General features: G+C 54.2%; 1 protein-coding gene across 2 annotated transcripts; it reads right to left on the bottom strand.

Moving 5' to 3' along the window:
* On the bottom strand, window positions 1-25,100 carry TMEM63B (transmembrane protein 63B). 2 transcript variants are annotated; one of them, XM_081294663.1, is made up of 24 exons: window positions 24,969-25,100; window positions 18,181-18,363; window positions 17,825-17,904; window positions 17,554-17,592; window positions 16,546-16,636; window positions 15,139-15,176; window positions 14,117-14,259; window positions 13,972-14,023; window positions 13,403-13,511; window positions 12,690-12,760; window positions 8,683-8,763; window positions 8,236-8,359; window positions 6,985-7,118; window positions 6,710-6,847; window positions 6,443-6,596; window positions 5,389-5,495; window positions 5,070-5,156; window positions 4,761-4,826; window positions 3,385-3,547; window positions 2,714-2,819; window positions 1,621-1,788; window positions 1,250-1,365; window positions 1,008-1,088; window positions 1-760 (listed from the first exon to the last, which is right to left on the bottom strand). In XM_081294663.1, exons 2-24 carry the CDS (start codon window positions 18,337-18,339, stop codon window positions 569-571), a joined length of 2,499 nt encoding a protein of 832 aa, XP_081150789.1. In that variant the 5' UTR covers window positions 18,340-18,363; window positions 24,969-25,100; the 3' UTR covers window positions 1-568. The 2 variants fall into 2 exon arrangements, with proteins under 2 accessions (XP_081150789.1, XP_081150790.1); XM_081294664.1 differs by lacking the exon at window positions 17,554-17,592.
* Window positions 25,101-25,119: the final 19 nt, after the last annotated feature.

Here is a 25,119-nt window from a genome sequence, read left to right as displayed (position 1 = left end):
TAGTTTTCTTTCTGTTTTATTTTAAAGGAAAAAAAAAAAAAAAAAAAACAGTGCAAAAACCCATTTTCCAGTGTCAGCCATGCCCACCCCCACCCCCAGGTCACCCCCGGCTCAGGGCCTGGCTCCTCCTCTAGCTCGGTACCCCTCCCCTCTCATGCATCCCTAGGGGCTGGAGGTTCCATATCCCTGGGGGAATTAAGGGGAGGAAAGAACTGGGGGGGCAGCCCTGATCTGCCTGCCCCCCCAGGTCTCCAGCCATGGCACCAGGTACCCCTCTTGGCTCTCATTAACCCTTTCCTGTCCACACTACTGGGGGTACTGATCCGGGGGAACTCCCTCCACACCCCTCTTTGCCCCGGGGCCGGCTCGGGGCTCTCCTCACTGAGGTTGGGGGACTCCCTCCCTCCCTCCATGGTGGGGGGAGAGTGTGGAATTCCCAGGTTTAAATACCTTAATGAAAGCAGGGGATGGGGGAGGAAGGGGCTTTAGATCTAATAAATTATTAGCGTTTTAGTGTCCGTGGGGGCAGGGCGGGCAGGGCGGTCGGCCTCCAGGGCCCCCCCTCCCCTTACTGGTGAACTTCATTCTCTATGAGGCTGTCCTCGCAAGACTGGAAATCTGTGTCCGTGAGGCCATCAGGTGGCATCAGCAGCTCCTCATCTTGGGATGAGGATGATGGGGGCTCGTCCCCCGAGCTCCCGGGAGCCCCGTCCCCGTCCCCGTCCCCCTCTGAGTCCTGCAGCACCTGAGCGATGTATTTCTGAGGGGAGGAGTAGGAGTTCGGGTGAACAGCTGCCCCTAAGGGCTGGGGGGGAATGAGAGTCTTGGGGGCTGTGGGGACCAAGGGTCTGGAGACAGGGAGTGTGGGGCAGCCCTCCAGTGAAGCAAATCCCCCCCTCCCTCCCCAGTCCCCAGGCTTCCCTCTCTGGAGGATTCATAGGACACCCAGTTTTGGGGTTGTCTCCATTAGAGGCTCCCCAGGTTTAGCCATGGAGTGGGACACTCACCGCAGATTTCGGGACAGCAACAGCAGTGGGAGGCCGTCCATTACTTCTGGGGCCCACAGCATCTGTCTCCGTGTGCTCAATCTTGAGGGCCCAGAATAAATTATGGATTGGAGGACATGTCTTGGCACTTGGCACCCACCGCAGCCCCATATCCTCTCAATACTCCATTGACCCTGCCCCTGGCCTCCTCCCTTTCCCCTCTAACCCCCCGCCAGCTTCTGCTCAGAGTCAAGACCCCACACCTTGTAGTTGTGGGCACTGAGGTATTTGAAGTGTCCGAAGCAGACGTGGCAGAGACAGATGACGATGGTGATGACCAGGACGACGAACGTGAACATGGATGTGGGCGCTAGGAACCCTGGCATAGGTGGTGGGCAAAGAACGGAGCTGCTACCTGTCCTTCAGGCTCCTTCTCAGGGGCTCACTGCGCCCACTTCTGGTGCCTTCTGAATGTACTCCCCCACTTCCATGAGCTACAGTTTCACCGTGACCTCTCCCGGTCCCTTGCTGTGACCCCCAGCCTGCGGCGCTCCTGTGCTACTCTGCTTTGACTGTGGGCAGCCCCCCTCTGCCCCCACCTCCCAGCTCCCTGAGGGGGGCGGGTGGCCCTCACCCGTGCGCATGGTGGAGAAGAAGAGCAGCCAGAAGAGGCAGAGGATGGGCGCAGCCACCACCTGGTTCACGGCCCCGGAGTGGATCTTCTTGTCCAGCTTGGCCGGCAGGTAGGCGTAGTAGAGATTGTACCTGTCTACCAGGTGCTTCAGCAGCATGTACATGAGCCCTGGGGGAAGCCACATGGCCCTGACCTCGGAACCAGCGCTACGGGACCTTTGTGGGTCTGTCACAGGTTGCCCTGGCTTCCCGAGGTGGCCTTTCACACCTCCGGTCCCTTCCCAGCCCTAATACAGGATGGTGTCCCATGCTCCTGGCAGATCACAGAGCTCCAGCCTCCTCCACTCCTGGCCTTCATTCTCTGGTCCCTCACTAGAGACTCTCAGGAATCCACTCATTTGGTCAGTAAGAATCCTCCTGAAACCCATCCTGCTTTTTCCTACTCCTGTCCCTCAACCAGTGAGTACAAATGAAGCAACACGTTCTATTTCCCTGGAGACGGAGGGAACGGTTCACGAGGACAAGGATGTTAGTTGGGAGTGTGGGGTTTCACTAGCCAGAGAGGGTGGTTAAAGGGTTAGGGATGTTACTGGGGGGAGGCAGAGGCTATTGGTGGGGAAAGAGAAGCTTTGCTAGACATCATCAAAAAGGAAGAGAGAACTGCCAAAGTCACACAGCTCTGCTACGGAGGGCAGCTCCACCCAAAGGTCTTTTTTGGGTTCCAAGGACTGTGAACAGTGTAGATGCCTGCGTAGGTGTGTATGGTGTGTGTAACACGTCAGTGGGAATGTGACGTGTCCACGTATATCCAGTTGGGTAAGGACATCAGTATGGGCACATAGGCCCTGTTGGCGTGACTCTGCTGGGGGACCCAGCACACCAGGTGGGTCCAGGTCCATTCCTGAGCTGAGATGCTCTCCCCCTCTTCCCCTAGGCCGGGCCCCAGACTGGGCCAGGGACCAGGCGGGAGGTCGGAGGGGCCGGTCTCCCACTGGGGCCCTGTCCACTCGGGGTGGCCTGCCTTACTAGAGTGGAGCGGGTGAGGCCCTGGGTTCCCCCGAGCAGGGCCCAGGTCCCGGCGCGGCGGTGCCTACCGAAGGGCACGATGATGGGGCAGGTGATACTGTAGGTCATGACCACCGTGAAGACGCACATCATCCAGGCGTAGGCTGCGCCAAACTGGAACTCGTAGGCCTGATGCTGGGGGGGACATGGGCAGGAGGGTGGCTCAGGGTGAGGGGGACAGGCTGCAGGAGGTCGGGGCAGGTGGGAGAGGGAAGCCAGGAACTCTGGGGCTGGGAGTGAAGTCACCGGGAGCAGGGACCTGATGTTTGGGGAAGGGAGGGCAAAGCAGATGGAGAGAGGGACTTGACTGAGGGGAGTGGGGGGTCGTGATGGGGCCTAGAAAGGGGCCTTCCAGGGACCAGGGGCTGGGAGGTTGGGGGCAAAAGTTGGGAGGATTGGGGATGGGGTGCCTAGAGCCTTCTTGGGGAACTGGGGCAGAAGGACGCTAGATCTATGGAGCTAGACCTCTCCCAATTCCCAGAAAAAACACTATAGCTTCAGAACTCAGGGACCTCTAGGGTCATCTACGTCAACCCTCAGCTACACATATGGGAAAACTGAGGCCCCGGATGGAAGGGGATGGCCCAGGGCGGTAGACCTGGGCTCCCCAAGTCCCAGAAACCCTCGCCCAACTGCTGCTCTTTCTGGATGGGCCACCAGGGGGCACTGTGCGGGCCGCGGCTGCCCCAGCCGGCCATACCCGCTTCACGTTGCGTCTCTCAGCAGCCGAGCGCGCCAGGCAGAGCCGGATCATGTACATGAGCAGGCCTGGGATGCGCAGCAGGTCCATGGCGTTACCGATAAAGGCTGAGGCAATGACGTAGTTCACGAAGAAGGCGCCGTTGTCCGGCAGGAACACACACCTGCGGGCACCGGGTGCTCCAGCACTGCACCCTTGGGGTCACCCAGTGGCCGCCTGTCTACTGCCAGCATGACAGCACACCAGCCTCACCCTCAACCTGCATCCTTCACGTGGACATCCCCAGCTCAGCACCCCACAGCACCTGTACCCCAGTCCCTCAGCAGTGTGAACCTCAGAGACAGAAGCCTGAGTGTCAGCAGACATCCCCAAAGCAAGACCAGGTACTCTCAGAATGTAAATGGATGTAGCCTGACAATGAGCCCAAGTTCTCTAGAACTTGCCTTACAAAAACTCATGGAGAAAGTGCTCAAGATTGTCCCAAACTACCAGAGTGTTCAGGGTGTGTCTAAGATCTCCACAGATAACCCTAGTGGGACCCTCAAAGACTCCCAAGGATGTGAACTGCAGGAGCACCCAGAAAGTTCTCCCCTTAGAGCTTAATCCAGAGTTAAACCCAGAAGGTGAACCTCAGTCACCTCTACAGACAAGCTTCAGAGACCCTTCCCCAGGAATCTGCAGGGGAGGGAACAAGACCTTTGTCAATGCTCGAGACCCCTCAAGTGTGAGTCCAAGATCCACACAGGACTACGGCAAGCCCCTGGAGCTTTTGCACATAACTACAGCCATGCTATTACCCCCAACATGCCCTCACAGGGACTCTCAGAGAAGATGCCCACAGAGGACTCTCCCGTCACACTGCAAACAAGAGCCCGAAACTTCAGATGTTCCCAGAACTTATGCTGCATCAGCACCACAAAGTGTGAACCCCAAAGCCCCCAGAGACATGCCAAGCTGTGAGACCAAGAGCCTCCCATGGCCACTCAAAGGTGTGAGCTCCAGGGACCATCAGGGATACCCTGGGAATCCTCAAGTCGCTCCCAAAGTACGACCGAGATCCCACTACCATTACCTCTCCGGCCGCCCAAGCAAAACTCAAGACTCCCATAGTCAGTCTGGAATGTGAGCTGAGATCCCATAGAAACCCCCAAGTGTGGGCCCCAAAGCTCTTTAAGCACCTTGAGGGTGAGCTCAGCCTCCAGACAGGTTCCCATCTCCACACCCCAGGCACCCTGTGGGCGCCTCTTTCAGAATGACCCTGCAGACCCGTGGTGGTGTCAGCCCCTCTTCCCACAGGGGCTGGGGGGTGGCAGGGTCTCTCAGGCATGCCTGCCCCTGCCATCCGGTCTCACTCCTCAGGGGCCCCCATCACTCACTCAAACCGAATAGCTGCCTCAGCCAGGAATTTCTTGTCGAAGAGCCAACGGAAGAAGAGGTCTAGGCTGGAGGGGAGGAGAGAAGTGGGGTGGGGTGTGGGGTGGGAACGGCAGAGAATACCAAGGGAGGGGGTGTCCCCCCATGAGCCTCTGGAGAGGCCCCAGACACAGGACAGATATCTCAGGAGGCCTGGGGACGGCCAGGCTCTGGATGGTGTGCTCTTGCTTTGTAGAGCAGGAGCCTGAACTGTCTCCCTTCCCTGTCCTGCAACCCCCGACCTGGCTCCCATCCCATCCTCTGAAGCTCACCTGCTCAGTCCCAGAGAGGGCAGGAGCAGCACCATAAAGATGAGGAAGGTGTAGCACTTGTGCATGGTGGTCCTGTTCTCCCCGGAGCTGAAGGGCAGCAGGGGTCAGAGGTCAGACAAGCCCAGCCTCCAAGACCAAGACAGTGTCCCTAGAGGGTTCCCATAGAAGGGGGGCTCCCCAAGGTGAGGACACAGGGCTCCATCCATTCCCTGCCAGCATTGGGCTGGCAGGGCAGGCAGCCCGAATGGCAAAGGGCAACCCTTTCCCTAGTGGGGTCAGTGTACAACTAGAGGCCACTGCAGACAGTGTGTGACCTTACCGTGTCCAGTGGGCTTCAAAGAAGGCAGAGTAGTAGACGATGGTGGGGAGCAGAGCCGAGAAGCACCACAGCAGCAGGGTAGGGAAGAACTGGGTGATGATGGGGTTCTGCAAGGGACATGGAACAGGGGTCAGTTCAGTGGGCCCAGCTTGTTTTGCACACCTGCCTCCTTCTCCACTGAGTCCTGGGCCCACAGCTCTCCAGGCCCCATGTCAGAAGTCCAAAACACCTGGAGGGCCAGGCCGTAAACAAGTACAGTTCCAGGGTGAATGATACGCCCTTGATGAACACCTACTATGTGCAAGCACTGATGTACTTTGTAAATGTTAATCCTCACAACAATGACACTGGCCCATTATATAGGATGGGTCAACTATGGGGAAAAGAGAGCAGATAACTGACCCAGCTAGCAAGCTGTGAAGTGGGGGGATCTGCACAGGGGGTCTGGGTCTTATCCATTATGCTGTTATCACTCAGTGATTTTCAAATTGTCTTCCTTCGGCTGATTTTGTTGAGACAGGGTCTTTCTACATTGCCTAGGCAGCCCCAGACTCCTGGGCTCAAGCAATCCTCCTGCTTCAGCCTCCCAAGTAGCTGGAGCAGCAGGTAAGTGCCACAGTGCCTGGCAGACTGTCTTCCTTTGAATGTTGGGTTCTAAAGCAGTATGCTGTGTGGAGGGGGGCCTGGGGAGGCCAGGCAGAAATGTCCACCCCACTGTTATCTACAAAGCCTGCTTTCCCACACGGGTTTCATGCTAATAAAGGGATCAGACTCTAAGTGAAGCCAAGGATCTAGTCTAACCCTTCCAATTCCCAGTTGAAAAGACAGAGGGATGAGAAAAAGGGACTTTTCCAAGGTCACATGTTTGATCAGGACTGGACTCTCTTCCCTGGGTGTCTCTAGGAGTTGTAAACCCAAGGGTGGTCTCCCCTGGGGGCATCTTGGAGGGGCCAGGCAGGGACAAACAGGACCAGAGCCAGGCTGGGCAGTGGGGAGGAGGCCTTCAGGGCCTGGCATCTATGGTCCCGAAGGGCTGGGAGGGTGTGGGCCTCACGTTGAGGTACTCCACAGGCTTGGTGACGTTGAACTTGTCCATGGTGGTGATGATGATGGCCGGGGTGGTGAGGAAGAAAAGGAGGATGAAGAGGACGACATTGATGACCAGGCAGCGCAGCCACCAGATGAAGCCGCGGATGGAGAGGTGCTCCCTGGGAAGGCGAGGGAAGGATCACTCCAGGGACCCAGGACCCAACTGGTCCCCAGTGACACCGAATCCCTCCCCGTCCTCCTCCTCCCCACTGCTGGCATCCCTTTTGCTCACCAGTAGATGTTCTGGGGGTCGGGGGCATAGGACACGGTCCAGTTAGAGATGTGCAGGGACTCACTGCAGGAGGAGGGCCGTGGCTCCCCACGACAGGTGCAGCCCTGGCACTTACACACGTTGAAGTCCTTCAGGATGCTGGGGAACGGGCACCAGTTACTGTGGCCCCCGCTGGGGATCCCACTGCCAATGCTGGCTGTGAGACAGGGACCTGGGAGTCCCAGCGGGCTGTTTGGGGACAAGGGCCAGGGGTGAGGGCAGGGTGGGGGACTCACATGGCGGTGATGGTCTCATTGTGGAAGGTGACAAATGCCATGCCTAGAGGCTTCTCGTTCACCTTCTCCTTCTCTCGCTTGTAGTCCTCCTTCAGCTTCTGCTCCAGCTTTGTGTAGTACTCAATGGCCTCCACCTGCCAGGGCGGGCAAGGGCCAGGGGCTCTGGTCATAGGGATGGGCTGGTACCCAGAGGCCGTGTGCTTACTACGTGCCAGTCCTGATCCTTGAATTGTTTTAAATTATTATTTTATTTTTGTGGGACTGGGGATTGAACCCATTCTACCACAGAGCTACATCCCAGCCCTTTTATTTTTTTGATATTTATTTTTTAGTTTTAGGTGGACACAATATCTTTATTTTACATTTATGTGGTGCTGAGGATCAAACCCAGTGCCTCGTGCATGTTAGGCGAGCGCTCTACCACCGAGCCACAACCCCAGCCCCAATTCCAGCCCTTTTAAAAAAATTTTTAAGACAAGGCCTCACTAAGTTGGTGAGGCTGGTCTCAAACTTGAGATCCTCCTGCCTTAGCCTCCCAAGTTGTTGGGATTACAGGCATGCACCACTGTGCCCAGCATCCTTGAGGCTTTTTTACATGTGTGGAGTATCTTACAAGGTAGGTAGAATTAGCCCCATCTTGTAAACAAGGAAACAAGGCACAGAGCAGTTAAGGAAATTGCCCAAGGTCATTGCTGTTAATCAATACAGCACAAGGCTATTTTTTTTTTTTTTATGGTACTAAGGGTCAAACCCCAGGGTGCTCTACCACTGCATCCCAAGTCCTTTTTATTTTTATTTTCCATTTTGAGACAGAGTCTTGCCAAGTTGCCCAGGCTGGCCTTGAACTTGTGATTTTTCTACCTCTGCATACTTCTGAAATTATAGATGTGCACGCAGCTTCTATCTGACCTTGTCTTTTTTTCTTTCTGATGTTTTTTAATCTGGGGTTTGAAAACCTGGTCCCTATATGAACAGGACAAACCCAACAGTGGGAAATGGGGCTCTGAGGACTCCAGGGACAGGTGGGGACCCACTGGGGCAGGGGACCCAGTCTAGCCTCCTCCGGGAGTCTGTTTCCTTTTGGGTCTTACTGTGCCCCATGCCTGTTAGTGCATTCATTCCTGGGGCTGCGGGACAAGTTCCACCCTGAGGTGCACTCATCTCTGCTACAACTTGTCTCTCCCAGATCTGTGCAGTCCTCCTGCGACCTGTCAGGGGCTGTGGGGGCCCAGCTGCCAGCTCACATCATACCTGCTCGCAGCCACGCACCACGCAGCAGCAGAGGTGGCCGCAGGGCTTAGGGTTGATCATGGTGGGCACGTTCTCCTTGCTCTGCAGGTTAGTGAAGTAGAGCTTTCCCCGCTCGGCCTTCTTCCTGTGGAACCCAAGTGCCTGTCACCCAGCATCCAGTGTGGCTGGGGCTGGCTTGGGAGGATGGGTAGGAAGCTCAGCTGGAGAGACCCATTCCCTAAGGACAGGAGCTGCCTGTTCTTGGATTTGTTTAGGATGCGTGGTCCAGACACGCCCCCACCCAGGCCTTGCTCTTTCCAGAGTTGAAATAATAGGTACTTTGAATTAAATTCAAATGCCCTTGAAGCACCTGGAAGGGGACCTAGGTTCTCATGTGGCAGTCAAGATGCTCTCCACAATGGGTGGGTGGCCCTTGGTGTCACCCTCCCCTGTCCCCAGCCCTGGTACCTCTCAGCATCAAGGAACATAAGTCGAGCCACGTTGTAACAGGGGCGGGCCTCAAGAACCGTGCAATTGGGGTAGGCCTCCCTGAAACAGAGTCCAGTTGTCATCTTCTGCAGTGACACCGGCCACCTGCCGCCCTGTTACTCAGAACTCCATTTCTTGCAGACACACATCCCCAATCCGAGCACCCCTTTTCACAGTCTACAGAAGTGACAGTTCCCCAGAAATAAGACTTTCCTGTTAACCAGGGGTAGTGGTGCACGTCTGTAATCCCAGTGACTTGGCAGCCTGAGGCAGCAAGATTGTTAAGTTCAAAGCCAGCCTCAGCAACCTAGTGAGGCCCTAAGCAGCTCAGTGAGGCCCTGTCTCTAAATAAAAAAATTAAAAAAAAAAAAAAAAGGTGGGGTAGGGTGGGGATGTGGCTTAGTGGTTAAGTGCTCCTGGGTTTGATCCCCTGTACCAAAACCAAAACCAAAACCAAAACCAAAAAAAAAAAAAACCTCTTTGCTGTTTTATTTTGTTTTGCAATGCTGGGAATTGAACCCAGGTTTTTTTTTTTTTTTTTGCACAGTAGAGCTTGAACCCAATCCTTGTGCACAATAGACAAGTGTCTTACTATTGAGCTTCATCTCAGTCCTTTTGATTTCCTTTTATTTTTAGATAGGATTTTGCTAAATTGCCTAGGCTGGCTTCAGCCTCCCATGTAGATGGGATTATAGGTACAGCGTGCCACCATGCCTGGCAAGAATGAAACTTTGAAATTCCACCTCATGCTCATCCAATTGGGGTGGGGCACAGGTATGCATGGGAGCTGTGAAGGCAGTGTGTGTGATGAACCCAGATGTGTGAGGACATCCGGGCTAGGCCAAGGCTAGGGCTTGATTCTTATGCAAGGCTATGAACTTGAGGTTGAAAGAAACTGTTTCTAGTTAAGCTGTTTGCTTAACCCTGTTTGCAGAAGACAGATCTTGTCCTGATCCAACACTCGGACTTGACTACCCCAACCAACGTACAGTCCTGTCTACAGATGACCTAGTCCCCAAACGAATTCCCTAACCTTGATTTGAGATTAACTAGAGAGACTGTCTGACTCACCAACGCTCGGTGTCCGGCAGGGCTCTTTGAATGCTCCCTGATTGAGTGGTGGAGCAGTTCCTTTTTTTTTTTTTTTTTTTTTTTGTGGTAGTGGGGATTGAACCCCCAGGGCCTTGTGCACGAGAGGCAAGCACTCTACCAACTGAGCTATATCCTCAGCCCAGCAGTTCCTTTTAAAATCTGATTGCATACTGCTCCTGGATCCTAACCTTAACCTAGACTGAGTCCCTATCTTTTTATGTTTTATTAAAATTTTAATGAAGGACCTCCAAGTATTAAAGATCCTTGAGATACAGTTCTAAAGCAACGAGATGGACTTGGCAAACTCATGAGAATTTAGCAATTTAAATCTGGGATGGGGTCCTTGTAAATGAACCTTCCAGAGCTGACAGAACTTTCCCGGATAATGTTGATGCTCACAACATTTTAAGTTTCCTCTTTGGAAGGGCATGTTCTCATTCTCCCTAGACTAATGGCAGATCCTCTAAACCAGCTGCACAGGCCTCTGATTTTGCACACGGGATGTTCCCTAGTCTGTTGAGACAGTCTTCCAATCCAGATAGACCCAAGACCTGGATCACAAGCCCTCACTGACCTTGATGACCACCCCAGAAGCTCAACGAAGACAAGAGCTGCCTCTTGTTTATCACTGTATACCCAGGCCTGTCCTAATCACTTGCATACAGAGGTGCTTAATAAACTGGGCTGACCAAATGGACCAATAATATGCCTATTCCACAGTGCTCCTCCCACTGATCCCCAAAACTCCAATCAGGAGCTCTCTCACCCCTGCTTATAAGCTGATCACTAATTTTAATCACAGATTGTTTCCTAAAGAAAGCTCTAGACCAACCCATTAAACAAACAACCAGGACTGTAACTTCCCTAGTCACTCCCAACAGGTCTGGTTCTTCTTTCGTCTTCCTGGCCTGAAACCCCGAGTAGGTGCACCACACCATGTGCTGAGTGAACAGGAGGCTACAGGCAGGTCCACTCCCTCACGGTGCTCAGGTTTCTGCCCTGATAGGGTCGTCTGGTGCCCACCCCACTGGAAAGAGCAACACATACCGACCCCTGTCACTCTGCCTTTTTTCCTGCTTTGGATCTTAGCAACTCCCTGACTTGACATAGTGTCTGCTGCTAGCTCATTGTTCGTTATCTGCCTCCCCTGACTAAGAGGTAAGCAAGTGAGGGCGGGCCTTTCTTTCCTTGTTTCCTGGTGTAGCCTCTGCTCCTTCCCCAGAACAGGCACACAGTGCACCAGGTATTTGCATTAAGAGAACAGACATCAGCACAATAGGTATCAGCTGACAGCTGATTCCAACTGGACAAGAATATGAAAATGTCACTGAATTCTGAGCACACACTATCCTCAGTCCTGACCCAAATGGACCCCAATGCTGAACACAGCTGGAACCTTGGATGAGACCCTAGATAGTCCCTCACACTGATCAAAGAAGATCTAATTTTTGGGAGCGGGAGGTACCAGGGATTGAACTCAGGGGTACTTGACCACAGAGCCACATCCTCAGCCCTATTTTGTATTTTATTTAGAAACAGGGTCTCACTGAGTTGCTTAGCACCTCTCCATTGCTGAGGCTGGCTTTGAACTTGTGATCCCTCTGCCTCAGCCTCCAAAGCCACTGGGATTACGGGCATGCGCCATTGTGCCCAGTAAGGAAGATCTAATTTTGACAGGTGTTCTGTGTGAGGATAGGGCTTGTTTCTAATGTATCTATGCCTGTCACATAGAAGGCGTACAATAAGTGAATGTCATGTGAATGAGTATCCATTCAATAATGCCAACCTCAACCCAGGCTTAACCCTGTAACACTGGGCCCTGGAATCTGACCCTGATTCAATACTGACTCCTAACCCTGCCCAACCTCTGTCCCTGATTGGATCGCATGCTGGCCTGATCCAGGACAGTGACTGAACTCTGATTCAGGCCAGGTGACAGCAGATCCAATTCCAAGAATACACCCTGATTCTGACCACAGTTCATGTCCTGGTCAAGACCACCGATCCCATTATCATGACCACTGCTGACTCTTGACTCTGACCACACACTGAGACCCATCTCTGATCAGATCTTGGTCTAGCTCCTGAGGCTGATCTCCACGGTGTGAACCCCGAGAGCCTGATGACTTTTCATTCATCCTTTGGAGTCCCAAAGCCCATAAGAGCAACTCATGACCACCAGCACTTGAGAAAGTTTGGTGAGTGAACAGATGAATGTATGAAAGGTCCCCCAATTCTGTACCAAATTGTCCCTACATATTCACACAGATGGGCCATTAACTAAGACTCCCTTCCCCCATGAGCTGCCCCAAGGTACACCCCTGGCCATGGGGGGACAAGGTGAGTGCCCTCTTTGCCCCTCAGTGTCTCTGTCCTTCTCTCCAGTGTCTGGCCACCTGGTTGTCCTGGAAATGCCTCTCCTCCAGACAGAACTCCAGAGCTAAAAAGCCCCACACCACACACAGCCCAGGGGAACCCATGAACTTCAGAATGCCATTGATAATTTTAAAGAAGCAGCACATTTTCAACGCACCCTGGGCCAACAACCTAGTCCAAGTTGGGAGGAGTTGTGGGATGGTGGAGGGAGCCAATGTTGTACTCTGCAATATTTTACTTTATTTCTCCTGCTCTTTAGGTGGAGAGAGAGGATGCTGGGAATTGAACATGCTAATTGAACACCCCGGGACCTGAGCTTGCTAAGCACACAATCCACCAGCCCTCTCCTACTCTTAAAGGGGCCTATCACCCAGGCCGCGTGCTATACTACCCTGGAATGAGAGACCATCTTTCCTGATCTGACCTCTACCCTGTTGCAGACCTCTGAGTTCCAGAGTATGAGGATGCTCTTAGGAGGGTCTGCAGACCTAAGGCTGGGGAGGGGGCAGCTTACTCACTCGAAGTGCTTCTTGATCTTTTCTGACTCTGCATATTTGGAGATTCCGTTGATGAAGAGAGTCCGCTTCACCTGGATGAGAGGGGGGCAAGTTTTCCTTCCTGAGGACTCACCCAGAGGAGCCAGGGTGTGCAGGGAGGGGTTGGAGAGGGGCTTTGTTTTGAAAGGGTGAGCGGAGAGGAGCAGACAGAGTGGGAAGAGATCTTAGGGGCACGACAGGCCCCAGGGAAAGCCAGAGTTGTGCTTCTAATGGAAACCAAGTGACAAAGACAAAAGAAGAGGCCGCTAGCCTTGCTCTGTGAGAGGTTACAGGGTGGGTGGGTGCTACTTTCAGATGCTTGGAGCCTGAGGACGCAGCGGTGGCTGGCATGGAACAGGCACCCAGCACTGGTGTGGTGAGTGACTAGGTGGCAAAGGACCGTGACTACCATAATACCAGCCGCAGCTCTTTCCCCAGGCCAAGCCCCGCATGGGTGTGCAGGGGCACTGCCATGTTTCACCTTCCCAATAGCCTTGAGAAAGGTACTATTATCCCATTTCACAGGTGAGGAAACCAAGGCTTTAGGGAGGGCACGCAACTTGCAGGATGGGGGTTCCTAAGCCAAATGGCCTAACTCCACAGCCAACACCCCTGAAGGCTGAGCAGTCATGGTCTCAGAGCATGGATGAGGCTGGGGGTAGGGACGGGTGGGCCGCAGGCTCTGCCTCACTCACCAGATCATCCTCCTTGTAGCGCATCTTGGAAGTGTGTCTGCGCATGCTGTAGACGGTGAGCAGCAGGTACAGGAAGGCGAAGGAGGTGTGCAGCCATAGCAGGTTGTTCCTGTGGGGGGCAGAGGGGATCCCTGGGGGCCATTGGGCTGGGACACACTGAGATGCTCCCAACCTCTTGCTGAGTGAACCCCTTCATATGGAAGAGGCCCCTCTATTGCCACCAGTCTTTGGCACTGATCGCTCACAGGGTGGGCCCCATACCTCACAGCCCCTAGGCCCCCAAACTGTTCTACTCTAATGGAAGTGTCCTCAAGAGGTCATTGCTTCACGCCTGACCCACTGGCTTTATGTTACCCTTCAACTTGCCCTGGCCAGCCTTCCCTGGACTGAAGGTCACCCCCTTCTCCACAGGTGGTCATCCTTAGAGATCCCTAGCAGGTTCTGCCCTGGTTGTCTCCAACCATCTCTGTGGCCTCAGCCGCCTTCTCCACTGATGATGCTCCATCTCCCCCACCCCCTGCCCTGACTCTGGCTGCAGAGCCCAGACCACAACCAGTTTCCAGCCTCACCCTGATTTCAAGTTGGCAATGGTGGTTCTCCCAAAACTGTAGGCATTGTTCTCTGGAAAGGGGAAGAGGAAGAGGTTGATGAGTGGGCCAGGCATGTGTCTCCTGTGCCTCCACTTCCACCCTGACCCTATGGGCCCTCACTGACCCAGCAGGTCCCCTGAGAAGTTGACAGGTAGCACGATGCCCACGGAGAGGACTCCCACGACAACCAGCAGCCCGATGATGTGCCGCTGGAAGGACAGGTAGTGCACCGCATCGCCCCCACACTTGTCCCGGATCTCGTCGTCCCTATAGGCCGTGGGGGCGGGGCAGAGGACGGGGTAAGGACCAGCCTGCTTGTTCTCTCTCACCCCAGCCCCAAATCCACCCTATCCCTGCTGACCTGGCAGCAGCATGGGGGTGAAAGGGGCCCTCTTGGTCTGGGATTTCCTGGGTAGGGGGAAGGGGGGGGCGGGAGACAGAAGACAGAAGGAATGCATGGAGAAGGGAAGGGACTCAGGGGCAAGAAGGAAAGAAGGAGTGGAAGAGGAAGAGAAGAAATGGAGTGGAAGGAAGAGGAAAATCTGAGAGGAAGGAAGCGTGGGGAGAAGGACCTGGAGTGGGCGTGGTGACAGAAAGGGGCAGAGGTGGGAAGTGGGGCAGCAGTGGTGCCCTTGGGGTGCTGGCTGAGCTGGAAGCAGCCATACTTGGGAAGGGGCCTGGGGCCGGGGGCAGTGCTGACCTGCCGAGCCTCCTGCCTGTCCAGCACTCACTGCCTGCCTGCCTGCAGGCCTCTGGCTGAGGCTCCTGAGTTCTGCCTGCTGGACACTGGCTCCTGCCTGAGGCCCGGCGGGCTGATCCTGGCCTGACTGAGGCCCCTATCCGTTGGCTGCACGGAGGCTGAGGCAGGGGCTCCAGTCCCCGCTCTCAAGGAGTGAGGGGGCAGGGAGAGATGAGGGCAGAGCTGCCCCTCCCCCGGCAGGGTACCACAGAAAAGACTGGGATAAAGTGAGTATCCAGGAGAGTGCAGAGGCCAGGCACCCCCACTGCTCGGCCTCACCGCCCGGAGCGCTGGGCTGGTTAGCAGCACTAGGGCCCTCAAAGCTGCTGGCCTCTGGATTTTGTAGGGAGATGTCAGGTTCTGATGTTTTTTTCTCTTTCTTTAGAGCTTGGAGACCATTCACTTACTTTATCCTGAAGATGGCTGTTAGCCAGGAACAGAAGCCCTGGGGGGGACAGAAGGCTATCAGCTGGAGGCCCTAGCCCAGCAACCCCAACTCCCCTCCTCCTCAAGTCCCACGCACCCCACTCTCACAATCACCTCCAGGCTGTGGCTCACCTTGGCACAGCTCCCATACCCACCCACGCTCCTGGAGAAAAACCCCATGCCCCGGGAATGAGCCCAATCCCAGGGATGGGGAGAGAGGAGAGGGAATGTCCCTGCCATCAGAGATGAAAAAGGCCCAAGGCCAAACCAGGTTTTCTGTGGACCTTCATGTCCAGAGCTACAAAATCCTGTGAAACCCTGTGGTGTGTGGGCCAGGAAGGGACGGGACAGATTGAGATTATAGGAAGGGTAGTGGGGTCCATTAACCTCCAGCTAAGAGAAGTTTGCAACATGGCTGCCAAAATCAGAGGGGCCTGCTAGGCTGCCTGATTCCCTGCCTCTGTCTTCTAGTCTACTCTGGAGGGACCCAAACCCAGGGTCTCCCTCCTCTATCCCCAGGCCTGCCTTCAGGCAGAGGGTGGGGAGCTACAGGGAAGAGCTGGGCACAGAGAACTAGCACCCAACCTCCTACCGGGAGAAGGCCAGGGCCTAGCGGACTGGGAAGAAGGCACCTTCAGTCCAGATGCACATAATGCTCCCTGGGCGTTGCCAGGGTCTGGGGACCATCTGAACACCTCTGGCTAGCAGGGTGTTCTTACCTACTTACCCACAGGAGTCCGATTCAAGAAGCTGACAGCCATCTTCTGCCGGGGCTGCTGTAGGAGCTGCCACCCCCAGACCCCCAGTCTAAGCTGAACTGGAAATAGCTAACCCAGTCTGAGGATTAGAGTTCAGCCCGGGACTCTCACCCTCAGGATGACAGAGGGCCAGGCAGGCAACATCTGCATGCTGGGTCTGATATGGAAGGGAGTGTGGGACTCCTGCGAACTGCCAGGACTGGAGGGGTCACTGCTACTCAGCCCCGACCCCAGCAGGTCAGCTAGCCTCTGGGTCAGGGCTGCCAACCTACAGTCTCTGAACAATCTATCGGAGACGTATGTTTTGCTACACAGGCCCGGAAGGCTCACTATGATTTCTATAAACATGTCTAAGGGGGAAAGGTGGCCTTAGGATTAATCAGCAGCAGAGGTGAGCATAGAACTGTTTTGACAAACAAAATCTTGGATTAGGCTTAGGCTGGTGAGAGACTGACACGGACAGGAGCCAGGAGCTCTGGGCTGGGGTGGCTGTTCTATGACTCTTAGTAAATTCACTTTTCTTGCTGAGAAGCAGCAGCGCCCCTGACCTGTAGCATCGTGAGCTAGAGGTTGCTCAGCCCACATGCCCTGGTGCTGGGAGGGCTAAAATGTTTTGGGGAGGATACTCACGTTGTCCCTTTGGTCAAAGTCGACGGAGCTGGAGACAGAGGTGAGGCGCTCATACCGGTCATGACTATCCCCGTGCATAGCTGAGGCCACGCTGAGGGGTGGGGGAGATGAGAGATCAGAGGCAGGTGTGAGCCCCAAGGGAGCGGCTGTGGGCACCCAGAGCTCTAGCGCTACAGGAAGCATAGAAAGCGCAGAGGCTGAAGCAGGAGTGGTCGCCCTCTACCCTGCCTCCCTCAGATGAGCCCGTTCCCTTCAGGGGCACTGGTGCTGGGCAGCGGGGCACGACGGAGGAGGGTGTCCTCATCAAGGCCCGGGTGGAAGAGAAACAAGGTTACAGGGCTCTGCAGTTCCAGTGCTGACCAGCAGGGCAAAGGGTCAGTAATTGGAAGCTGGACTAGGACAGCTCATAGGGATGGGGGACTGGAAAATGTCTCTCAGGAGGGGCCTTAACCTCCCCGTTCCCTGTCCCAGCAGCTGCCACAGCTCCAACTCCAGTCCTATAGACAGAGACCACAATGAGAGACACAGGCCAGACTTGGGGGCTCCTTGGGCAGCCCCCCTCCTAGGCCTCCAGAAGGGGTGAGCAGGGGACCCTGGAACATGAAGAACTAGCTGTTAGGGATGAGAAGCCAGTGGGGACACCCAATCTTGTCTCTGCATGATTGTGCTGGGGATTGTGCTGGGGATTGTGCTGGGGATCTCCTGGAGGATGGTCCTTCCCCCTCCTGCCAGTGAAGGTCAAAGGCTGCGAAGGCAGAGACACCTAGGCAGGGACTTCTCTCAGACAGGGACCCAGAGGGGGAGCTGAGGGGGATAGGGAAGCAGAGACAAGCTGGGGAGCCCCCTGTTCTGCAAAGCATACCGCCTGCGTTAATCTGAAACGTGAGCCTGCAGAGGAGAAAACTGCAAAAAGAAATCAGCAACTTGGCAGGAAGAGAAGAGAAGCATGAGAGAGGAAGAAAAAGGAAAGCTGGTTTAGTGAGGATGAGGGGCTGGCGCCCCACATACTATTCCTGTTCCACTCGGTCCCTCTCCTGCCGCCGAAGCCTGAGGACAGAGAACAGACAGGGTTAGCAGGGGCAGAGGAGAGTCCCTGGGGACTGGCAAGGGACTGAGGCCCAACAAAGGGTCCTTGTGCCCCCCATGCTGGCTCTGCGACTGGTCTCTCTTGTCCCCCTCAACAAAGGGGGACAAGAGAGGGCTGGCTCTTTCCTATTCCTGAGCAACGTGGAATAAGGAGGGTGTGTGCAGAGGTGGAGGGAGGGTCTCACACCCTTACCTGTCTGCATCCGTCACCAGGGCCAGCCGCCCATAGTCCCAGGCCACCTTCCGGAGGATAGAGAATAAGAACAGCAGTGCCTGGGGGAAGAATGGGGAGTTGGCTGGTGGAGACACTGCCCACTGCTGGACCGGCCAGGGAAGTGGGACAAAGGGGCCTGGATTCTTGGTTCAGAAGGGGATGCCGCTGGCTTGGGTGAATTCTCAAAAGCTAGACTAGGGCTGGAAGTGGGCGTTCCTCCCCAGGGAAGCCTGAGGAGTCAGGGTCAGGTGGGAGAGTAGACGGAACTGGAGGTGTTTGCCAGGGATGGACAAGGTCTGGGCGCCCAGGGAGGGGAGTGGCCTGTGGGAACTCACAAGGAAACACATGAAGTCCAGAGCCAGCACGGTGGGGACGCCCCCAAAGGGCAGGCCCTGCAGGACAGTGCTGCGGATGCGGGCACTATAGCAGTAGTCCTTGGGGTTGCTGTTGTTGAGGGCCGTGGTGCCCAGTGTGGCCAGCAGGAAGGGCAGCATGGCTGCTACTGCCGCATGGTCCTCCTGGGCAGAGGGCAGAGCAGTCAGCTGGGTTGGCCCCCTATTCCCCTCAATGCCCCAGCAGAATGGGCATGGGGAAGGGGCGGTGAGGACAGATCGCCAGGCTGTCTGGAAGGGTGGAAGCTCTGGCCTCCAGAGATAAGGGCCTGGTGAGGGGAGGGCTGAGTCACATGCATTTACCTTCACTGGCTCTCGAGCTGTGACCCTACCCCAGGCCTGGGGAACTCAGCCCAGATGTCAGGCCTGTTCTGGGGAGAGGGAATCCGCGAGGCTGTGTCTACTCCACCCCACCCCACACACTCTCTCCCAGTCTCTCATTTTCTCTGCCTCAGGTAAGGGCAGAGCAGAGCTGATGGAACATGGAGAAGGGTCTTAGGTCTAAGGATCCAAGGTTAAGAGAAGGGATCTCCATGCCAGGGGAAGATGGCCCAGGAGCCAGCTGCCTCATCCTCATCTTCTCTATCTCTATTAGAACATGGTGAGAGGGCAGGGGATATAGCCTTGGGTTCCATCCCCAGCACAGCAGAAAGAAAAGAAAAGAAAAATGGCATAATTATATCTGCTTAGAGTTTTAAACTCTGTTAATTGCCTCAATATAATTGGCCTCAAAACAAGATGTTTGGCCAGGCTCAGTGGCACATGCCTATAATCCCAGCTACTTGGAGGCAGGAAGATCATAAGTTTGAGGTCAGCCTGGGCAACTCATCAAGATCCTGTCTCAAAATAAAAAAAAAAAAAATAATAATAAGAAGGGCTGGGGATGTAGCTCAGTGGTAAACGGCTCTTAGATTAAATTCCCAGAACCAGAAAATAACACTAACAAAACCAAGATGTTTAGCCCTGTGTCCTCAGAGCAGGGGTCTGAGGATGACACACAGGAAGCAGATAAAAAGCAAGACTTCTGGGTTTGTGTTACCTGCCTAACCCCAGCCACTCATGCTTACCCTCTTCCTTTCCTCCTGCCATGGCACTAGATACCCCTGCACTATTCCCTCTCCAGCTTCTTTACCTTCCCAGATCTCTGCACAGGGGTCACCAGAACAGTATGAAGACTACAACTCCCAGAATGCCATGCTCTCACCCCCACAGCAGGGCAGGCTGGGAAAGCTATCCTCTCCAGCAAGCTTTTCCATTGGCAAAAGAGGGGAGAGTGGGCAGCGGTTTGGCCCGTCCAAGCCCCTGCAACCAGGGTACTGCCCTCCTGCCCATTTCCATGCCAGGGCCCTCTGTTCTCTGGGAGGATGGGGTGGGCAGGAGGAGGGAAGGGGAGCCAGCTAGCCGCTTGGGCTCTGGAAGTGCTAGGGGACAGAGCTAAGCTGGGCTCTGGGGAGGTTCCCAGGGAGGAGACATGTAGCTGCAGCGGGGTGGCAGCAGCACTCGCTGCCCCACCCCATCCTACTGGGGGGCCCTTGGGGGCCCCTTTTGCTGACAACAGTGAAGCTCTGCCTAGGCGGGGGATGTCCCCAGGGAAGAAAGGAAACCTGACAAAGAGAACAACAAACCTAGAATGGGTGACTGCAACTTTGGAAGCAAGTGTTCCTCACCCCCCTGGGGTGACTCAGGGTTTCTCCAACCCACCAGCCCTGGGTTTTTCCCTTCTCCTTCCTAACATTCCAACCAGAGGGCAAGAGGCAGAAGCTTTCAGACAGAGGAGGAGGAAGCTGGGGTTGTTTACATGTTTCCTTGGTCCCAGGGAGTCTTGGCAAAGCATGGGTTAGGGAGGCTCAGGGAGTAACTGTCCTGTGTGTATACATGCCTCCCTGTTTTCTAGCCTCAGCTGACTTTAAAAATCACACTAACTTAGTACTTTTAGCAGGCACTAAAAGTACTAAGTTATTGAGTGTCCATTATTTGAAGAGTCATACATGGTTGCATTTAATCCTCAACAATCCTATGAGTACTATTGCCATTTTAAGATGAGGATAGAGGGTTTAGAGAAGTTAAGTAAATTTCCCAAGGTCTCATGGCTACTAAAATGATGGACCCAGGATTCAAACCTAGGTCAACTTCTTTCTTAAGCTAGAACATTTTTTTTAATTCTTTTTTTTTAATGTCGATGAACCTTTAATTATTTATATGCGGTACTGAGACTCGAACCCAGTGCCTCACACATGCTAGACAAGTGCTCTACCACTGAACTTGTCACAAGCCCAGCCCTAGAACACTTTCCCACCCCCCCACCCCCGCCCGACATGCTTAGAATGAAACTCTACAGATTGTTGGAGCTTCATAAATAAAATGCTCACTAAACACTCTCAGGCCAAAGAACACAAAGGCACTGTGGGAAATGTGTGTTTAGATGAGCAAATATGTGCTCTTGTGTGTGCTTGAATGTGTGTGTGTGTGTCTATGTGCCTGTGCTCTAGGGGAGCTAAGGTGGCTGAGGTGACTGCAGTCCACAGAAAGAAGGGAGTTGCTGGGTTTAAGTGGAGGCATGAATGTGGGTGTGTCTGGGTGCCTGGGTATGTAAACATAAAGTGCACAGACCCTGGGGCACCAGAGCAGGTTAAAGGCAGTTGTATGTTTCCAGGGCTAGGGGTGTGGATGTGGGGGACTCTAACTCGTGCCCCACTTTCTCATCTCACCACTCCCAGGCACTCTAGAAATTTCAACAGCCCATTCCTACACCTCACTGGTTCTTTTTCCAAACCCCAAGGCCAGAATGCCATGGCCTCCACCCTATGCTGCAGAAAGATGGTACATTCTGGGAGTTTCTACACTAAGTGGCTCCAACAGGGTAATGAGCGTCCAGCTGAAATCACCAGTCCTTCTGCTGCCACCCTCTTTACTGTTACAAAGCACTCTCCCCTCCAAAACTGTATTGCGCCTCCCCCTGCACAAGAAGAAGATGGGGCAAACTCAGATCACTATCCCCATTTTTTAAAAATGTTTTTTAGTTGTCAATGGATCTTTTTTTTTTTTTAATTATTTTTTAGTTGTTGATGGACGTTAATTTTTTATTTATTTATATGCGGTGCTGAGAATTGAACCCAGTGCCTCACATATATTAAGCAAGCGCTCTACCACTGAGCCACAGCCCCAGCCCTCACTATCCCCATTTTGTAGGGGAGGAAAGGACCCAGGGAGGTAAAGAGACTAGCACAAGGTAACAGGGCAGGTAAGCGATGGAGTTGAGGCTGGTGGCTCTGCAGGTTGACAGGGTTACTTCAAGTTCTTCATTGTGGGGGCGGGGTTGCTGGACAGTTTCATCAAGGGCAGCTGCTCTCAAAGCCAGCACAAGGCCCAGTAGCCAAGAGGAGGGAAGAGACAGAGGTGGGCTATTTGAGGGGTGAAGGTGGCAGTGGGTTGTTCTTTCATTGACATGCCCCAGTCAGTTGTGTGTTGAAGTTTCTCTAGTCTGATACGAGGCTTTAGCTCAAAGTGGGCAGAGTAATGAAGAGTTGTACATTTAACTAAGTTAAGGTTGTGATTTTACCATTAGGGAGTGTGTGTAGAAGTTAAATGTTTTTCCTTATGGAGTTACTGTGGGGAGAGTTAACTTGGGGCTTGGGATCATAGGGAGGCGGAAGGTAAAGATGGAAGCCAGCTGTGATACTGTGTAACCTGGGCCTCAGTCTTCCAATCTGTAACACAGACATACTAACATTGGAGGCCTCCCCTGCTGCTGCAGATTTCAGAGGGATAGGCAAAAATGCATCTATAAGTAAGAATAAATTAGTAACAATGCAAGCCTGGCACTGTGGTCCATGCCTGTAATCCCAATGGCTCAGGAGGCTGAGGCAGGAGAATTGCAAGTTCAAAGCCAGCCTCAGCAAAAAAAAAAAAGCAAAAAAAAAGCAAAAAAAAAGCGAGGCACTAAACAACCCAGTGAGCCCCTGTCTCTAAACAAAAAACAAAAAATAGGGCTGGGATGTGGCTCAGTGGTCAAGTGCCCCTGAGTTCAATCTCAGATACCTTCCCCCCCGAAAAATTGTAACAATGCATTTATCAAATGTTTCTTTAACTCTTTGTGCCACTGTTCTAAGCACTTTGTAAATATAACTCATTTGCTCCCCATCACAACCTCAAGAGGTGACTGAGGTATACAGAGGGTATATAACTTGCCGACATTCAGCCAGTTTGTGGTGGGTCCAGAGATGGACCCAGGCAGCCTGGCTCAAATGTATGCTCTTAACTGCTGCCTCTGCAAATAGAGGAGCCCACTTCCACCAGGGAGCTGAGGGCTGGGGGCTGCCAGCCACAGCTCTGGAGAAATGCCATACTCTTTCTACCTGCTTGTCTTTCCTCTTTCTTGGGGCTCCTAGACCTTCCACTTGGCCTTAGGTTTGTGAGTTCAGGTGCTGGGGGTGGAGATGGGAAGTAGAAATAAGTGACAGAAGCAATAGTCTGGTTAAGAGCAAAGACTCAAGACCTGGCTCCCCCCCACCTTCTCCTCTTCCTTCTTTCTCTCTTTCTTTCTTTCTTGGTACAGAAGTTGGGATGGTAGAACCCTGGCAATCTAATAATGAGTTACATCCCCAATACTTTTTTTTTTTTTTTTTTTTGAGACAGGGTCTCTCTAAGTTGCTGAGAGTCTCCTAAGTTGCTAAGGCTGGCCTCAAACTTGCCTTCTTCCTGCCTCAGACTCCCAAGTCACTGGAATTATAGGCATATGCCACCACGCCCAGCTCCAACCTTTTATCTTGGGCAAATTACTTAATCACCCTGGGCCTCAGTTCCTTCATCTGTAAAATGGGAACAATAATCCAGTTGTGTGACTGTTTTAAGAATTAAGATGACTACGCAAAGCTCTTAATACAGTTCAAGACATATAACAGGCTCTAAAAATAGCCATTGTAATTAATAAGATGTGGAATATGATGGGTTGATTTAGTGGAGGAAAACGGGTAAAAATCAAAATAAAAAGAGAGCACAGAATTCTCTATGGAGGAGGATGGCTTCTCCTTTAGACTTAAGAACTTAAGCTGTTAAAGACTCTGCCACTGAATGGCAAAGAACGTCCCCAAACTCTGCAAACATTCCTATCCATCTGTAGCAGGCTGGGATGTGGGGGTATGGCAGGTGATGTTCTGCCAAGATGGGTCAGAAGTTCAGAGAAGAGAATACATTCATGATCAATTACTAGGTAGGGTGCCAAGCTCTTTACTTGTGTTATCTTGCTTGACAAACCATATAAGGAGGTGGTAATAACCATACTTTTTAATGGACACATAGGTTCAGACTGGTTAAGTAACTTTTCAAGGTCACACAGCTTAATTATGGCAGCACTAGGATTTGAACCCAGGTCTCTATTATTCTGTTATACTTGGAGAGACTTTGTATGACTTCTAAAAGAGGGCACTCAGGTACCTACCACCTGTATTCTGCTTTACAACATCTCCACCTACATACCCACCCACCTACCCACAGGCTAAGACTGCATGGGGTGAATTGACAGCAGGCCCCAGCATGTGCCATCTGGGGCATGCCAGGGCCTGGACCCTCTGATGCCCTGGAGGACAATCATGCTGCCAGTACACTTCCACCTGGAGCCTGGCAGACACTCCCACTCCCTTCCTCACCTGTGCCTGGGAGGCAGGACTGTGAGCCCCTCCTCAGGAGGTGCTGGGCACAGCCTCATTCTTCCTGGGCTGCTGCAGACCCAAGGAGAGGCCAGATTGGTACCGGGAAGGCAGGCCCCAGCCTCCAGAGCAGTGGAGTGCTCAGGCTTGCCTGGAGCTGCCAGTTCTCTGCCCCAGGGACCCAGGCAGGTGGCAGCAGAGACCCAAGGGCAGCCGGCCCCTCTGACCTCTCGTCGCCACTTCCCAAGCGTCCTTCCCTTTGCTTGGGAAACCCGCGGAAAGCTTTGGGACAGTCTGCCCTGGGCGGTTAAGACAGTCAGGAGGGACAAAGCGCACCCCCTCCCCCCAACAGGGCCTTTGCCCCACTCCCGGTTCCGCGTCTCAGTCTTTTCCCCACCGCACCCTCCAACGCAGGCCCGGGCGGCTCATGAATGAACTGCCCTGTGTGGGGCGCAAGGAGAGGACACACTCCCCGGGCCAGTCGCCTCTCCGGCCCGCCGATCAGTCCCCAGAAGGGCCGGGGGCAGCAGCCGGCCTCGTGCCAGCACCCACGAACCCTGCCCTTGCCTGAGCCCGAACCCCTGCTCTGGGCCAGCCTCTTGTATACACTGGCCCCGGAACAAGAGAAAAGATAAAAGAAACCGAGGACATCAGACTTGGCGACCCCGGAATCCAAAACTCAGGGGCGGGGGCGGCTGGTTCCCCACAGCGGCGGCGGGCTGGTGGGGCGCAGCTGGAACCCCGGCGGGGCGCGCAGGGGACGAGCATCTGGTCCGGGCAGATGGGATAAGAGTGGCACTAGGGGGCCGGGACAGGGGTCCCACCCCTTGGGATCTCCCAGGGCCTGGGGTCAGAAGGCGGTGCACATCTGGACCCCGGACAGGGGTCGGAGGATTCACCTTTGGCTAGGGATGGTGCGGGGTTTGGGGGCAGTGAGCGCCACCACTGGGTCCCGCGGGCCCGGGCACCTCTGGGTCCCGCAGGAGGTTGAAGGGAGGGGACGCGCAGCTGAGTCCTGGTTTTTTCTTGGGTGGTGGTGGGATCTTCCAAGCAAAGAGAGGGGGCTGGGGAGGGTCGCGTACTCACCCCCAGGCGCAGACTCGGCTCCGGCTGGGAGCCCCGGGTTGGGGCGGGGCGGGGCTGGGGGAGGGGGAGGGGGAGTCGCTGGGCGGCTGGAGCTCTGGGCTCCTGCGGCGGCCGCGGCAGTGTATGGGGGAGGGGGAGCGGGAGGAGGGAG

The sequence above is a fragment of the Spermophilus citellus genome (assembly GCF_964194105.1).
Source record: "Spermophilus citellus genome assembly, chromosome: 5".
NCBI classification, from domain to species: domain Eukaryota; kingdom Metazoa; phylum Chordata; class Mammalia; order Rodentia; family Sciuridae; genus Spermophilus; species Spermophilus citellus.
Note: the sequence above shows the minus strand (reverse complement) of the source record. Positions and strands in the feature narration are given on the sequence as shown.